This window comes from Symphodus melops, assembly GCF_947650265.1.
Source record: "Symphodus melops genome assembly, chromosome: 20".
Taxonomy (NCBI): domain Eukaryota; kingdom Metazoa; phylum Chordata; class Actinopteri; order Labriformes; family Labridae; genus Symphodus; species Symphodus melops.
Genome location: NC_136710.1, coordinates 1,040,861 through 1,056,654, shown reverse-complemented (window position 1 = coordinate 1,056,654; position 15,794 = coordinate 1,040,861). Strand labels below are relative to the sequence as shown.

The window sequence follows — 15,794 nt, the reverse complement described above, 5'->3', positions numbered from 1 at the left end:
TAACGACGCACGATCACGCCGCCGTTAAGACGGCTAACCGCTGGAGTCGCCCCCCAGTGGACGCTTGTGTTCTTATTTTGTGTGTGTGTGTGTGTGTGTGTGTGTGTGTGTGTGTGTGTGTGTGTGTGTGTGTTTAGGACAGGGTGTGGGCGAATGTCGCCAAAAGTCTCAACTGCATCATCGTCATGTCGGATCGTGTTCAGGGGCGGGAGGAACGACCTCAGGATCACACGCCGTCAGATCAACAGGAAGTCGCAGCAGAGGACGCGACCTCTCAGAACACCGGTGTGACGCTCGATCCTGCTCACCTTCCAAACTGACGACCTTAACAACAGCTGACTCCTTCATGTTTCTGTCTCCGTGTCCTCCAGCCACCTCGCCCTCCTCCTCGCCGTCCTCCTGGCAGGAGCAGCTGCTCCCCCTGGTGGTCACTCTCAGGGACTGCGTGCGGGAGGCGGTGGGGAAGGCTCGAACCGCCATGACCTTTGTGATCCTGCAGGGGGCGGTGGCGTCCTCGGTCGCCCGTGGACCTACACAGATCGTCCAGAGGCGTCACGCCGTCTTCAGCCAGGCGGTGAGACGCAGAGAATGACAGCTGAGATAAGCCCCGCCCCCCGTGACCCCAAACGGGAAAAGTAGTTTTCTCTTTCTTAAACACAATCAACTGAAAGTGTGTGTTTGTGTGTGTGTGTGTGTGTGTGTGTGTGTGTGGGTGTGTGTGTGTGTGTGGGTGTGTGTGTGTGCGTGTGCGTGTGTGTGTGTGCGTGTGTGTGTGTTTGTGTGTGTGTGTGTGTGTGTGTGTCACAGCTCTCAGCGGTGGCGTGTGGTTTCATGTTGAAGTTGCACGCCGGTCTGGAGGATCCTGACTTCCTGCAGCAGCTTCTGTCTGTCGGCGTCCTGGTTCAGTTTGAGGTCCTGCTCAGCACCTACGGTACACACACACACACACACACACACACACACACACACACACACACACACACACACACACACACACACACACACACACACACGCACACACACACACACACTGTACAGCCTGCATTTAGACGTACAGGTGTGTGTGTGTGTGTGTGTCAGGCGACGAGGTGGGGATGTTGGAGGACATGGAGGTGGGCGTGGCAGACCTGAGCGGCGTGGCGTTCACTGTCACTGAGGCGGCGTCGGAGCGAACAGAAGACCTGCTGCCCACGCTCAGAGGAGCATGGTGAGAAACTACGACTTCAAGCTGTAAGAGACAAACACATACTCAACATAATGTGTGTGTGTGTGTGTGTGTGTGTGTTTGTCCCTCAGGGGCTGCTATGTTGTCGAGGTCCCGTTGCCCCCGGAGACGTACATGCCGCTGCCTCAGGAAGTCAAAGAGGGCCGTTTGATACGAGTTCATCCCGTTCTCTTCAACATTGGAATCAACCAGCAGCAGAGTCTGGCTGAGAGGTACGCAGCAAACGACCTCCGAACGACCTCCGAACGACCTCCACATGACCTCTGAACGACCTCCACGCGACCACTGAACGATCTCCACGCAACCTCCGAACGATCTCCACATGACCTCTGAACGACCTCTACACGACCTCTGAATGATCTCCACATGACCTCTGAACGATCTCCACATGACCTCCACACGACCTCCACATGACCTCCACTCATCTCTCTCCTTTGTTGGTCGTAGGTTTGGCGACAGCTCGCTGCAGGAGAGAGTGAACCTGCAGAGCTGTGAGAGGCTCAAAGGCTACTGTCAGACACTGACGGACAGAGCGCCACCTACAGGTGAGACAGAGTGTGTGTGTGTGTCTCTGTGTGTGTGTGTGTGTGTGTGTGTGTGTCTGTGTGTGTCTCTGTGTGTGTGTGTGTGTGTGTGTGTCTCTCTGTGTGTGTGTGTCCCTCTGAAGGACTGTCTCTCTCTCCAGCTGGTGTCCAGTTGTCCCTCTCAGACTTGTTGTCGTCTCTGGATCGATGTTTAGAAAGCAGGAAGAGGAAGAACGTGGAGCTGCTGTGGATCGCTGCCTCAGTAAGACTCTTTATACTCTCTGAAGCAGGATTTGAACCCGTGCACACACATGCACACGCACACACACACACACACACACACACACACACACACACACACACACCTCTCCTGTTACGCCCTCAATGACCACCTTAAACCACCTTTTGCCTCTCGTCTCTCGCCGGCCCCCTGGTGGCCACTCTTAGGATTACAGTTTTTTATGTTGCTCAATGACTGAGTAATAAGTGTGTGTGTGTGTGTGTGTGTTCAGGTGTGTCGTCAGGTGAACGGCGTGCGTCTGACGAGCTGTAAGAGCGCCAAGGACCGCACGGCGATGTCAGTGACTCTGGAGCAGTGTGTGTTACTGCGAGACAGACACACACTCAGCCAGCAGCACTTCAGCACCGCGCTCGACTACATGAGGAGGTCCGCTTACACACACACACACACACACACACACACACACACACACACACACACACACACACACACACACACACACACACACACACACACACACACTTCCTTTGTTCTTCTTGTTTCCTTTTTGTTGTCACGTTAACGTCTTTTTCTTTTTTCATTCTCACATCTCTTCATTTGTCTTTCCTTTACTCTTCCTTCTACAACACACACACACACACACACACACACACACACACACACACACACACACACACACACACACCCCCTCCTCCAGGTCCCGTCTGTCCTGGGGGCAGATGTTGGGCTGTTACACCCAGCCGGGGGCCTCCGTCTGTGGGTTGGACTCGGGGGAGTGTCCCCCCGGTCCTCGGGGCTCCGGGTCCGACTCGTGCTGGGCTCCTAAAGCTCCCAGACGCCACCTGTACCCGGTGGCCTTCCTGCTGGTCACGTCTCACCTGCTGGTCCTGTGGCTCATCCTCAGCGTGGTCATTCTGCTCGCCAAGTACCAGTAGAGCGCCACGCACTGCGTCATGTAGCGTGAGCGTGTTGGAGGTGATGTGTGTGACGCTTCCAGACCGTCCTATTTATTCTGTGTGTGTGTGTGTGTGTGTGTGTGTGTGTGTGTGTGTGTGTGCGCTCAGGGACGGCTGCAGGATGGAGAACGTGCAGAAGAACGTGGGCAGCAGGAAGTTCGCCTTCAGCGGCGTTCAGCTCCTCACCTTCCCCAAACTGTACCGACCTCCAGACGGCAGCTTCGGATGAACTCGCCGTCTTTGTTTTTGTGTTTTCATCCTGCTGCTGTTTGACGGACAAACGAAACCTGCTCACAAAGGACGCCGCTCAAAACGGGTCGTGTTTTCACCTCGCCGTGGAAGACGTTAACGCATCATTAACGCAGAGAGTCATTCAAACACCTGTTTTACACACATTCACTGTGTGATCCTAATGTCATCACAGATTTCCAGCGGCTGCTTGGTCCAGCGTGTTCACTGTGTGACATCATCTGAGCAGGTCCATAAAAGGGCTTCTTATTTCTAAAGTTCACAGTATTATTATCAGAGTATAAATATAAAGAACGTTTAATGTCATTTAAATATATTAATCCAGAGAACAAACGACATAATGTGACGTTAGTTAGCTGTTTGGGGCCCAAGACCAGTGAGGGGCCCCCCTGAGGGCCGAGATGAGAGCTGGTCTTAGGGTTTGTTCAGGTGTAGAGCTGCTGTTTGTCCTCCGGGTCGGCAGGTGGCGCTGCTCACGATCCCTGAGCGCTCAACGACGTCAAGTCAGAAACATTTAAAATGTTTTTTATCCTTCAAAATAAAATGATGAAAACCAACCAAACTCCCTTTTTTGTGGCTCGTGTGGTTGAACAGATCCCACAGAGAGGATAACTGAAAACAACATGAACACATTGTTTCCTGGTTCAGGCAGCTACAGACACGCTGCTCTTTGTTAGCTACAGACATGCTGCTCTTTGTTAGCTACAGACACGCTGCTCTTTGTTAGCTACAGACACGCTGCTCTTTGTTAGCTACAGACGCGCTGCTCTTTGTTAGCTACAGACGCGCTGCTCTTTGTTAGCTACAGACGCGCTGCTCTTTGTTAGCTACAGACGTGCTGCTCTTTGTTAGCTACAGACACGCTGCTCTTTGTTAGCTACAGACGTGCTGCTCTTTGTTAGCTACAGACGTGCTGCTCTTTGTTAGCTACAGACGTGCTGCTCTTTGTTAGCTACAGACACGCTGCTCTTTGTTAGCTACAGACGTGCTGCTCTTTGTTAGCTACAGACACGCTGCTCTTTGTTAGCTACAGACACGCTGCTCTTTGTTAGCTACAGACACGCTGCTCTTTGTTAGCTACAGACACGCTGCTCTTTGTTAGCTACAGACACGCTGCTCTTTGTTAGCTATGGAAACAGGGCAGTGGATCAGAATGTTCGGGTTGCTTAGCAACAGTCCAGTTTCATTAAACAGTGGAGATAAAAATGATCTGTTGTTACGTGATGTATGTTTATGGTGGGCGTAAAACTATTGTTGGCTTTGAATTACTGTTTCCTGCTTTTATAACTGTTGTATAAATGTTATGTCACGCTCAGACACAAATACAGCAGAGTTGATGTTCAAAATATCAATTCAAGTCAAAGAGCTTTATTAGCATGGAAAACATTAACATCACTAAAGCTTAAAAATAAAACACAATATACGAATAAACAAAGGTTCAATATTTAAATATTGTATTTTTTTAAATACAGGACAGAAAAAAATATTAATTATCATCTCATTTAACTTTTTTTATATAAAAAGATGAATTATTTAACAAACTGCAGGTTTACAGGGTTTTTTTCTTAAGTAAAAACAATAAAAACATCACTTCCTCTTGTGTGAATCACAATACTTCCATCCATCCATTTTCTGCCTCTTATCCGGAGAGCAGGGCCGGGTCTAAGCAGAGACACCCAGACTTCCCTCACCCCAGACACCTCCTCCAGCTCTTCCGGTGGGACCCCGAGGCGTTCCCAAGCCAGCCGAGAGACATGGTCTCTCCAGCGTGTCCTGGGTCTACCCCGAGGCCTCCTCCCGGAGGGACATGCCCGGAACACCTCCCTAGGGAGGCGTCCAGGGGGCATCCGGACCAGATGCGCGAACCACCTCAACTGACTCCTCTCGATGTGGAGGACTAACGGGTCTACTCCGAGCTCTTCCCTGGTGACCGAGCTCCTCACCCTATCTCTAAGGGTGCGCCCAGCCACCCTACGGAGGAAGCCCATTTCGGCCGCTTGTATCCGAGATCTCGTTCTTTCGGTCCTGACCCAAAGCTCATGACCATAGGTGAGGGTAGGAACGAAGATCGACCGGTAAATCGAGAGCTTCACCTTTCGGCTTAGCTCCTTCTTCACCACGACGGACCGATACAGCGACCGCATGACTGCAGACGCCGCACCGATCCGTCTGTCGATCTCACGCTCCATCTTCCCCCCACTCGTGAACAAGACCCCGAGATACTTAAACTCCTCCACCTGGGGCAAAGACTCCCCACCGACCCGAAGAGGGCAAACCACCTTTTTCCGGTCGAGAACCATGGCCTCAGATTTAGAGGTGCTGATCCTCATCCCAGCCGCCTCACACTCGGTAGCGAACCGCCCCAGTGCGCACTGAAGGTCCGGGTTCGATAGGAGCCAACAAGACCACATCATCTGCAAAAAGCAGAGACCAGATCCTGTGGTCCCCGAACCGGACCCCCTCCGGCCCCTGGCTGCACCTAGAAATTCTGTCCATAAAAGTAATGAAAAGAATCGGTGACAAAGGGCAGCCCTGCCGGAGGCCAACGCGCACCGGGAACAGGTCCGACTTAATACCGGCAATGTGAACCAGACTCCTCCTGCTCCGGTTGTACAAGGACCGGACCGCCCTTAGCAAAGGGCCCCGAACCCCATACTCCCGGAGCACCCCCCAACAGGGCGCCGCGAGGGACACGGTCGAACGCCTTCTCCAGATCCACAAAGCACATGTTCCTCTTGAATCCGAGGTTCGACAAACAGCCGGACCCTCCTCTCCAGAACCCTGGAATAGACTCCACAATACTTTACAAGTTTTATTATTATTATTATTATTACTATTACTATTATAATACCGTATTATATACAATATCTGCATTGATCCACAGCACTTTATCGGGTTTAGAGGTTTGAGATCACGCTTTAAATAAAGGTGGAGAATAAAGAAGCGCGGTGTGTTTTATTTTGGAATCCGTAACCGGATGTAGAATACGTCACGTTGTTCCTGTTAACGGTCGGTCTCTCTCTCTCTCAGGCCCAGTCAAAACAAAGCAGCTCGGTTCAGCTAGCTCTGAATATATAACACATTAATAACACTCGGTGTCTTTATGGCGCAGTTGTTTCCGGGTTTTGCGTGTTTTTTCGGCGCCACTCTCCTCCACCGTTAACCGTCCCCGGAGCTCTTTGTCCCCGGTGTCTGGTTGTTGTTTTGTCCCCGGTGTCTGTGGAGATGCGGACGGCTAACGGACGCTGCTCGGTGGGCTGAGAAACCCGGTAAAAAGAGAGAAAAGAGGAGCTGGTTTTGAGATCCAGTTGAGTCTCGGATCATGGAGGAGGAGTAGCGGTCCTGTCGTCGACGCTTCACCGGGCTCCTCCGCCTCCTCTCCCCGGGGAGCCTCAGCATGGCCCCGGGCTCTCTGGTGGCGGCCTGCCGCAGCCTGGCCCTCTCCACCTGGCTGCTGTCCTTCTGCTTCGTGCACCTGCTGTGTCTGGACTTCACGGTGGCCGAGCGGGAGGAGTGGTACACCGCCTTCGTCAACATCACCTACGTGGACCCGGCCACGTCGGAGCTGCGCACGGAGAGGACGGAGTGCGGCCGCTACGGGGAGCACTCCCCGAAGAGGGACGCCAAGGGGGTCCTGGTCCTGCCCGCGGCCCCGCACGACCGCCAGGCCTGCGACCCGCACAGCCGGTTCTCGGTGCCGGCTCCGAGCGGGGCCTGGATCGCCCTGATAGCCCGGGGGAACTGCACCTACAAGGACAAGATCCGCCACGCCGCCGCGCACAACGCGTCCGCCGTGGTCATCTTCAATGTGGGCTCCGTGAACGCCAACGAGACCATCACCATGCCGCATCCAGGTACTCTTTAATGCATGCACATGTATGACCATCACCATGCCGCATCCAGGTACTCTTTAATGCATGCACATGTATGACCATCACCATGCCGCATCCAGGTACTCTTTAATGCATGCACATGTATGACCATCACCATGCCGCATCCAGGTAATGCATGCACATGTATGACCATCACCATGCCTCATCCAGGTACTCTTTACTGCATGCACATGTATGACCATCACCATGCCGCATCCAGGTACTCTTTAATGCATGCACATGTATGTCATGTATGTGCACTGTGACATGTTAACGGACAGGGCTGCACGTGCTTCTCATGTGTTGATTTCTATGATGAGTGCAAACAAACATGTTATAACCTCAGTACATCACCACGCCTCCTCCAGGCGCACACACACACACACACACACACACACACACACACACACACCCTATGGACAGGGAGAGCACATGAGCACTGCCTTGCTGCCTTGCTTAAGAGCACCTCAGCAGTGATCAGAAAGTGACTTGGCTCCTCTCCAGCTGTCCGACGCGTCTCTCTGCGGGGACTTGAACCAGCAACCTCTGGTTCCCAACCCAAGTCCCTCCACACTGACTCGGACGTCGTGGAGAAACCAGTTTGTGAAAACATGAAGGTGCAGAGTCTGAAGTGGAGCACCCTGGTTGACCCGTCTCCAGACTCTTTAGAGCTCAGAGGACTTCCTGATCGGCCCGGCGCCGCTCCGCGCCGCTCCGCGCCGCTCGCAGGTTTTCTGCTGAGTCAGCGATCTGTGAGAGTTGAACATCAGGCGTGTTGTTATTCTCTCTCCGAGCTTCCCACAGCAGCTTGTTTACTCAATCAACTTCCTCCTGACATGTCCAACGTCTGGGTCAGTGTGTGACGTCCCCGTCCCCCCCCTCCCCCCCTCCCAGAGGGACTTGGGGGGGGGGGTGTTTGGATCCAGATGATCTCTGGCCGAGGAGAACAAGACCAGACGTTCAAGACTTTGATACGAGACGTTTCCCATCTGAGGAGCTGACACCAGGAAGACTGGCTAAACACTGAAGCTTCATAATGTGTGTGTGTGTGTGTGTGTGTGTGTGTGTGTGTGTGTGTGTGTGTGTGTGTGCTCTGCATTGATCCCTCAGGATTATTTTTAGACTGAGACTAATCAATTCGTGTCTCTGTGTGTTCAGAGAGGTCGAATCGAGTCCAGTTCAGACCTGAGGGGGAGTTCACACACACACACACACACACACACACACACACACACACACACACACACACACACACACACACACACACACACAGAGCCAGTCTTCTACAGAAACATTCAACATGTTTTTATGCTCATGCAGGAGAGCTGTTAGCGGGCTAACTGCTTATTTTTAGAGTCTGTGGTGGGTTGGCGAGGAGCTGGTTGTCATGGTGATATTGGGGGGGGCGGGTGGCGTTGATGAGCAGGGATTTTCAGTGAATACAACCTGACCTGCTCGTATCAAAAGACGTGGAACGAGACCGCCATGACGCGAGGCGTTTTCAGAAAGCGGCACCCGAGTTTTTGTGAGTGACCAAGGTCGTTTGTTCTCGCTTGAAGGTCATGTGCGTCTTTCCTCCCCCTCCGCAGGCACGGGCGAGGTGGTCGCCATCATGATCCCCGAACCCAAAGGCCGCGAGGTGGCGTCGCTGCTGGAGCGCAACGTGACGGTCACCATGACGATCACCATCGGGACGAGGAACCTGCAGAAGTACGTGAGCCGGACGTCGGTGGTGTTCGTGTCCATCTCGTTCATCGTGCTCATGATCATCTCGCTCGCCTGGCTCGTCTTCTACTACATCCAGAGGTTCCGATACGCCAACGCACGGGACCGCAACCAGGTACGCACACACACACACACACACACACACACACACACACACACACACACACACACACACACACACACACACTCATTACCAGGGTATTTACTCTCTCGCTCTCCCCCGACAGCGCCGTCTTGGCGACGCGGCGAAGAAGGCGATCAGCAAGCTGCAGGTTCGCACCATCAGGAAAGGCGACCAGGAGACGGAGGCCGACTTCGACAACTGTGCGGTCTGCATCGAGGGCTACAAGGCCAACGACGTGGTCCGCATCCTGCCCTGCAGGTGAGTCCAACGGCCAACGCCGCCGAGAGGAAAGAACGCCAGTCGACACAGGAAGTAGAGCTGCGGTTCAAGAACCGATCAAGAGGCACGTTGACCTTTTGACCTTCGTCAACACCGGAGAAACAGCTCACTGCGAGACGTCGATTGACGAGCCGTGGAGATTTGAATCCACAGCTCGTCAATACAAATCATCGCACTTCAGTTCGTCCCCCTTCAAAATAAAAGCATGTTATAATGTTTGTTTAAATTTGTATTTAATGGATGCAGCGAGGACGGCGAGCGTGCGGGACGATTCTGAGCATGTGACAGAGGAGTGACGTTCAAGTGTTAGGGTCACGGTGGCGTGATGAAAACACAACGACGCTTCGGCCGCAGCCAGGAGAGACGTGCGACTAGCTTTTCAAAATAAAAGCACACTGACACGGATTGTGTCTGGCCTCGTGTGACGGCCGTGAACATCGCCGTCCAGTCGCCGTTTTCTCGACTGTCGGATGTAAACGGAATAACTCGTCAACCTCTTTGTATGTTTCTCTGTTTTTCAGACATTTGTTCCATAAGAGCTGCGTGGACCCGTGGCTGCTCGACCACCGCACGTGTCCCATGTGCAAGATGAACATCCTCAAAGCGCTGGGCATCGCTGTGAGTCTCCCCGCCACGCTGGTTTTTCATTTTCTTCCTTAATAACGTTCCTGAAACGTGTTTTCTGACGGTCGTTTCTCCTCCAGCTAAACGCCGACTGCCTGGACGACCTGCCGCTGGACTACGACCTCGCCCTGGGTGGCGTTGGCGGGGTCGGGGGAGTCGGAGTGGGAGGAGTTGGAGCCCTGGCGCTGGAGGCCGTGGTGTCTGGGGCGTCGAGTGACGGCACGCTGAGCGAGGGAGGCTCCTCGGTGGTGCTCGACCCCGGGGTGAGACGGGTCGGACTCCCGCAGGACTACCAGGACGCCGACACGCTGAGAGACAGTCCGGTGACGGCCACCACGGACACACACACAGGTAACACACCAGCTGCTGCTCTCATGATTCCTCGCTCCTCCGGGTCGTTTCCTCGGTCCTCGCTCCTCTGGGTCGTTTCCTTGATCCTCGCTCCTCCGGGTCGTTTCCTTGATCCTCGCTCCTCCGGGTCGTTTCCTTGATCCTCGCTCCTCCGGGTCGTTTCCTTGATCCTCGCTCCTCCGGGTCGTTTCCTCGGTCCTCGCTCCTCCGGGTCGTTTCCTTGATCCTCGCTCCTCCGGGTCGTTTCCTTGATCCTCGCTCCTCAGGGTCGTTTCCTTGATCCTCGCTCCTCCGGGTCGTTTCCTTGATCCTCGCTCCTCAGGGTCGTTTCCTTGATCCTCGCTCCTCCGGGTCGTTTCCTTGATCCTCGCTCCTCCGGGTCGTTTCCTTGATCCTCGCTCCTCCGGGTCGTTTCCTTGATCCTCACTCCTCCGGGTCGTTTCCTTGATCCTCGCTCCTCCGGGTCGTTTCCTTGATCCTCGCTCCTCAGGGTCGTTTCCTTGATCCTCGCTCCCCTGGGTCGTTTCCTCGATCCTTGGTCCTCCTGGTCGTTTCCTTGATCCTCGCTCCTCAGGGTCGTTTCCTTGATCCTCGCTCCTCCGGGTCGTTTCCTTGATCCTCGCTCCTCCTGGTCGTTTCCTTGATCCTCGCTCCTCCGGGTCGTTTCCTCGATCCTCACTCCTCCGGGTCGTTTCCTCGATCCTCACTCCTCCGGGTCGTTTCCTCGATCCAGTTAACAGACGTGGTGTTATACTGACACCTGGTGGTGGTTTGGCTAAATTACACAAAACAGTTGAATCACATCGTAAACATGATGAACTCTGAACTTTATGAGCTGCTGCGCTCAGATCCAAACAAACATCATCACACAGGTTTATTCATTATACTCTTCACATGAGCTGGTCTTGCTGGTCTTGCTGGTCTTGCTGGTCTTGCTTGTGATTGGGTCTTTGGTCTAACGGTTTCTCTCTCTCCATCTTCCAGGTGAGCTGCAGCCAATGGCGAGCAGCGCCTCAGTGGCCTCCTTGGTAATCACAGTGGAGACTGGTCTCTCAGACGAGGAGGGGCCAATGGAGCTGTCTCAGCTCGGGGACAAGTCCCGAGAGCCACCCCGATAGTACCAAACCAGAATCCAAGAGCCAAACTGGACTTAGATTTGTAACGGACTCGAGTGGGCGTCACGACTGAAACCAGATCAGCACCAAACCTGAGCACACTAGGCTCCAGCGTGACGGTTTCAGGTATCTCTTTTTGGACTTCGCTGAACAAAACCGAACTCTATGGCCCCCAAGTGGACTTTGGCCCTGCTGAATGCCGGGTCTACTTTAGATGCTGTTATGGCACTTTGGAGCTTAGTTAGGTTACTCTGGGTTGATCTGGACTCCAAGGAAACCGACCGACCTTTGGCTTGATTCTTCGTCTCCTCTCTTGGCGAGGATGGACCAGGACCAACTGTGGTTGTCTTCCTGTGAGTTCCCCGTAAGGTTCCCCTGGTCTCCCTTTGGGTTCCCCAGATGATTCCCAACACTCAATAACTCGTCTACCCTTCTGTGGTCGCCGCCCCAGGTCTTCTAACCTACGTCCATTCTGTTTCTAGAAATACAGTTCCCAGCTTCTTAAGCCTGAAGGACAGAAACAAAAACCCAGTCCATCATTTCAAATATTGCCAAACTTGTCTCGAGACTTGTTGGACTTCCAAAGATCGAATGGGAATGGATGGGAATCTCGCCCTCATCGTTCACGCAAACAGGGTTGAACCGCAGAAACTCAACTGCCAAAAAATAAAAAAAACCACGAATCGACTCTTCAGAGAGCGTCGACCTCGACTCATCGTCGGCAAACTAAGAGATCTCTGTGAACTCCAAACAGAGTATGTGTGAGCGATCCAGTTCCACCTGTATCATGTGATTGGTTCTGATTCAGCCAGGATGCTCCCGTTGTTGGACCTCCCTCTTGTTCTTGTCCCGTCTGGATTTAAGTCCTTTGATTTCACCAGTTGTTGTTGTTGTGTTCGGCGACTGACTTTCATTTCTAACTCTTAACCCAGAAGGACACGGCACAGGCCGAGGATCGTGATTGGTCGGTGTTATAGACGCAGTATTGACCAGTAACTACACATCGTGTTTCCTTAAGCTTTGTCTGTTTGATTTAAGGTTTCTTTCCTGTCACAGGACTCAGACAGTATTTGATTTAGGTGCTTTCTGTCCTGTGTGACAGAATCCGACGGACTGAAGGTCAAAGTTTCCAGACTCTGAAAGGCTGTTAAACTGTAAATCACAGGTCCACAGATATTTCATGTTTCCAGACACTAAATGAGAGATTTCTAATCTTAAAGCAAGAAAACGACCCAGACTGCTGAGGCATCACGTTCTCATCGTAAGATCCAAGGTGAGGCTGAGTGATGACTACCACGGTCAGTCATCATGGTTGGAACATACCAAACAAGTCCACCTCCCCCGAGACTGGGAACTGAGACTGAGGCCTGTGAACCTTGTTGGTTCAACCAGACGACCACGTCGTCCAACACTGTGGACAAACACTGTTTCACCACGATATAAAGTTAGGGGGAACGCATTGTAGTAATCTATCGGATCATTAAGGCGACGTCGTGAAACGCTACATGAAGATGTAACGTTATTTGGAATATATCATTTCTAAAGTTTGAAAATACTTCAAGTATCCTTCTAAAAGTGAAGAAGGTGAAAACGTTCCTCAGTCTTCCATCATGGCCGTCTCACCAGTCGTGACCCTCGGCATGTCGGGACCCTGATCCCATGTCGGGACCCTGATCCCCTGTCGGGACCCTGATCCCATGTCGGGACCCTGATCCCCTGTCGGGACCCTGATCCCATGTCGGGACCCTGATCCCACGTCGGGACCCTGATCCCCTGTCGGGACCCTGATCCCATGTCGGGACCCTGATCCCACGTCGGGACCCTGATCCCCTGTCGGGACCCTGATCCCATGTCGGGACCCTGATCCCATGTCGGGACCCTGATCCCATGTCGGGACCCTGATCCCCTGAGTCCTCGAGCTGCCTTTAAACTCTTTGAACTAAAACCCTGACAATCACAGTTTCAATGTTTTACTTGATGGTTGGGGATCTTTCCTCCGAACTCAAGCGAACAGAAGAAGCAGTTTCCAAACCCGCAGTCACGTGCACCACGAGAAGCTTAAGCTGCCATTTAAACGCCACAGAAACAGGAAGTCGTAGAAATAAATCCAGACCTGCAGACGAGCTAAGTATCTTCCCCCGCCCTCTTGAGTGTAGTTCAGCCGAGAGCCGAGGATGTAAATAAAATCTGTAAATCAAACGTGTTCACTACTCCGCCTGGCGTCCGGCGTGCGGACTGCGTGAGGCTGCGTTCGTGTCCCTGGTGTCCCTGGAGCCGGGAGCTTCCTGAAAATACTAGAAAGATAAAGATTGTCGTCTATTTTGATACCAGAAGAGACGTTTATTTTTGTAACGAAGACACCAAGCAGCAAAGACTGACTCCCCTCCCCCGCCTCACCGCGGCGCCGCCTGCTGATCCTCGATGTGACTGAGCGCTGAGCGGGCAGATTTAGTCGGTGACTATTTGTGTATTTGTACATACGAACTGGAAGCAAAGGAGCTAAATGATTCTAAACATTCAGGATCTGATTGTCGATATCGCCGGATGAAAACGGAGTCTGAGCGTAGGCTGGACCACCAACGCCGAGCTGGGCGTTGAAAACGTCTTTAATGGCGTTCACTACGAAGCCAATTTAACCAATAAAACGAACCCATGAACGTTGACTGTTATTGGGTTTTTAAAAGTGACGGTACACATTGGTCGGCGTGTTCGTGTCGGTGCTCCAGTCCGTCTTCTGAGTCCGTTTTCTCTTGAAAGATTTTAAGTGTTTTTAAGTTTCTTCCTAATCTGACTTCTGTCCTTAGTTACGTTTCACTTCTCTCAGTTACCAAGTAAACAACAAACTAGTTAATTCAAACACTAGTAAAAAAGAAATGGTGCCGAGCATATTTGTTGTAATATATGAATGATTGACCCGTTACGTTCGCCTTTTCTTTTTTTGATTTTTTTCAGTGAAATGTTTTGAATTAAAATGACTTCCTTTGTGTTGTAAGCTTTATTTTGAAGGAATTCATTTTATTTTCACATCTGCAGTTTTCTTTCTCTAATTTATTTTTCATGACTGCAACTCTGCGGCCTCAGCAGCGCAAAAGAACCAAACTGAACCTTTAGTTGTGTTGACCGAGGCTGCTGTGGCACGGTGGGTCCGGGTCCGGGTCCGGGTCCCCCCCCTCCCCCCTCCTGTTTCTTTGTTAATATTTACTGTCTGTGGTAGAAACCTTCAAAGACTAACCCACTTTATCCGATTTTCAACAAAAATAAAAGGGACATTTTCCCTTTCCGAAAATTTAATGGACCATGTCCGAGCCTACCTATAAACCTTTGTTATAGGTAGTTTGGTTATTGTACTTTAGATAGGGGACCGCCGTGTCACTGCCAGTAATGACGTCTGATTGGTTCTCTGCTCTTTTTGGGATGCCGTGTTTTAATTGGTTCAGCAGTTTTTGTTGATGCACTTTAATTCTCTTTCTCTGGAAGGTTCTGGAAAACTGTCCCTTCTTTTTACTTTCAATTTGGGAATTAATTTAATTCTACTTTTTCTTGATCTGTAAGTCCCTCTCTGTCTCGTTGATTCAGCGTTTGACTCGTCTCTCTGAATGATTTGTTTTTGTGAAAATGTTTTTTGTTCTATTTTTTTAATTGTATTGATTTATGTTGTGAATTCTGGGCCATGAAGAGATAATCTGGTCCATATTAATCTACAAACTGTTCGTGTTTGTTGACAGACTGCCATATTTTTTTTTGCCATTTTTGGGAGTTGTGTTGTAGTTTATAATCTTGTTGCTAAAGCCACGATGTCCCACTTCAAATCAACAACCATGTTTTTAACAATTCATTTCCAACGTCCGCACAAAGTCTGCGTCAGTGGACTTAAACGATTTTAGAATTTCAAACGACGTAGCGTTCGGCCCTCAGCTGTAGACGAGGGTGTCATCAGCATAACGGAGAAGAACGGAGCCAATAGTTCAGATCCTTCCAGAGAGACGGTAAGAGCTGAGTAACGATCCGCCGCGACTGTGGCCATGTAACTCTTCTGCTACCATGACAACAGGGTGTGACACTGTATTGTGCGTTTCTGCAATTTTACTTGTTTTACAGAGCGTCTGTTTGCGTTGTTGTCCTGTGCACGCAAACATAAATGCATACACGTGTAAATACAAATTGGCGTGTTGAAGCCATGCTGTTTCTGTGTTTCAGTTGTTGCACGTGTTCTGATTCAGGCCAGAATTTAAATAAAATTTATTGCAAGTTTTTGTTTTTATCCCAGCTTTGTGTTTGTGTGTCATCTTCTGATTTTCTTGAATGAAATCTTTGGCTGCTACTGCTGGAGCTTATTAGAAACATGCAGAGGCTTTTTAGCTCGGGTACAATCACTTCTATCTGAAGCAGTTCCACTGCCCGCTTCCATCGCTGCAACACCTGTTCACCTGATAACTGCTCTCATATCTGGCAAACCCAGGGGCGTCCAAAACGGCCTTCAAAGCCCCGCCTACCTTCTCTGGTCCAATC

At 51.4% G+C, this 15,794-nt stretch overlaps 3 protein-coding genes across 7 annotated transcripts in view; all 3 read left to right on the top strand.

Moving 5' to 3' along the window:
* LOC306841089 (type II inositol 3,4-bisphosphate 4-phosphatase-like) overlaps positions 1-3,204 on the top strand; it is a 12,714-nt gene extending 9,510 nt beyond the window's left edge. For 4 of the 5 annotated variants that reach the window (XM_079370744.1, XM_079370743.1, XM_079370745.1 and 1 more), the window contains 9 exons: positions 138-285; positions 372-574; positions 808-931; positions 1,081-1,207; positions 1,297-1,437; positions 1,673-1,770; positions 1,911-2,011; positions 2,262-2,416; positions 3,055-3,204. In XM_079370744.1, coding sequence (XP_079226870.1) covers positions 138-285; positions 372-574; positions 808-931; positions 1,081-1,207; positions 1,297-1,437; positions 1,673-1,770; positions 1,911-2,011; positions 2,262-2,416; positions 3,055-3,175 — 1,218 coding nt within the window. In that variant the 3' untranslated portion in view covers positions 3,176-3,204. Of the gene's footprint in view, positions 1-137; positions 286-371; positions 575-807; positions 932-1,080; positions 1,208-1,296; positions 1,438-1,672; positions 1,819-1,892; positions 2,012-2,261; positions 2,417-3,054 lie in introns of those variants that run through there. The other variant, XM_079370746.1, reaches the window with a different exon arrangement.
* LOC306841093 (broad substrate specificity ATP-binding cassette transporter ABCG2-like) overlaps positions 1-15,794 on the top strand; it is a 57,389-nt gene that overhangs the window by 3,419 nt on the left and 38,176 nt on the right. The window lies entirely within an intron of this gene.
* On the top strand, positions 6,190-15,551 carry rnf150b (ring finger protein 150b). The gene is made up of 6 exons (XM_079370755.1): positions 6,190-7,049; positions 8,657-8,907; positions 9,020-9,174; positions 9,717-9,813; positions 9,900-10,170; positions 11,155-15,551. The coding sequence occupies exons 1-6, from the start codon at positions 6,593-6,595 to the stop codon at positions 11,286-11,288; spliced, it is 1,365 nt and encodes a 454-aa protein (XP_079226881.1). The 5' UTR covers positions 6,190-6,592; the 3' UTR covers positions 11,289-15,551.

Coding starts and splice junctions, on each gene's coding strand:
- rnf150b (XM_079370755.1), top strand. CDS start 6,593: ATGGCCCCGGGCTCTCTGGTGGCGGCCTGCCGCAGCCTGGCCCTCTCC. Junction 7,050..8,656: donor CATCACCATGCCGCATCCAG/GTACTCTTTAAT, acceptor CCCCCTCCGCAG/GCACGGGCGAGGTGGTCGCC. Junction 9,814..9,899: donor TCAAAGCGCTGGGCATCGCT/GTGAGTCTCCCC, acceptor TTTCTCCTCCAG/CTAAACGCCGACTGCCTGGA.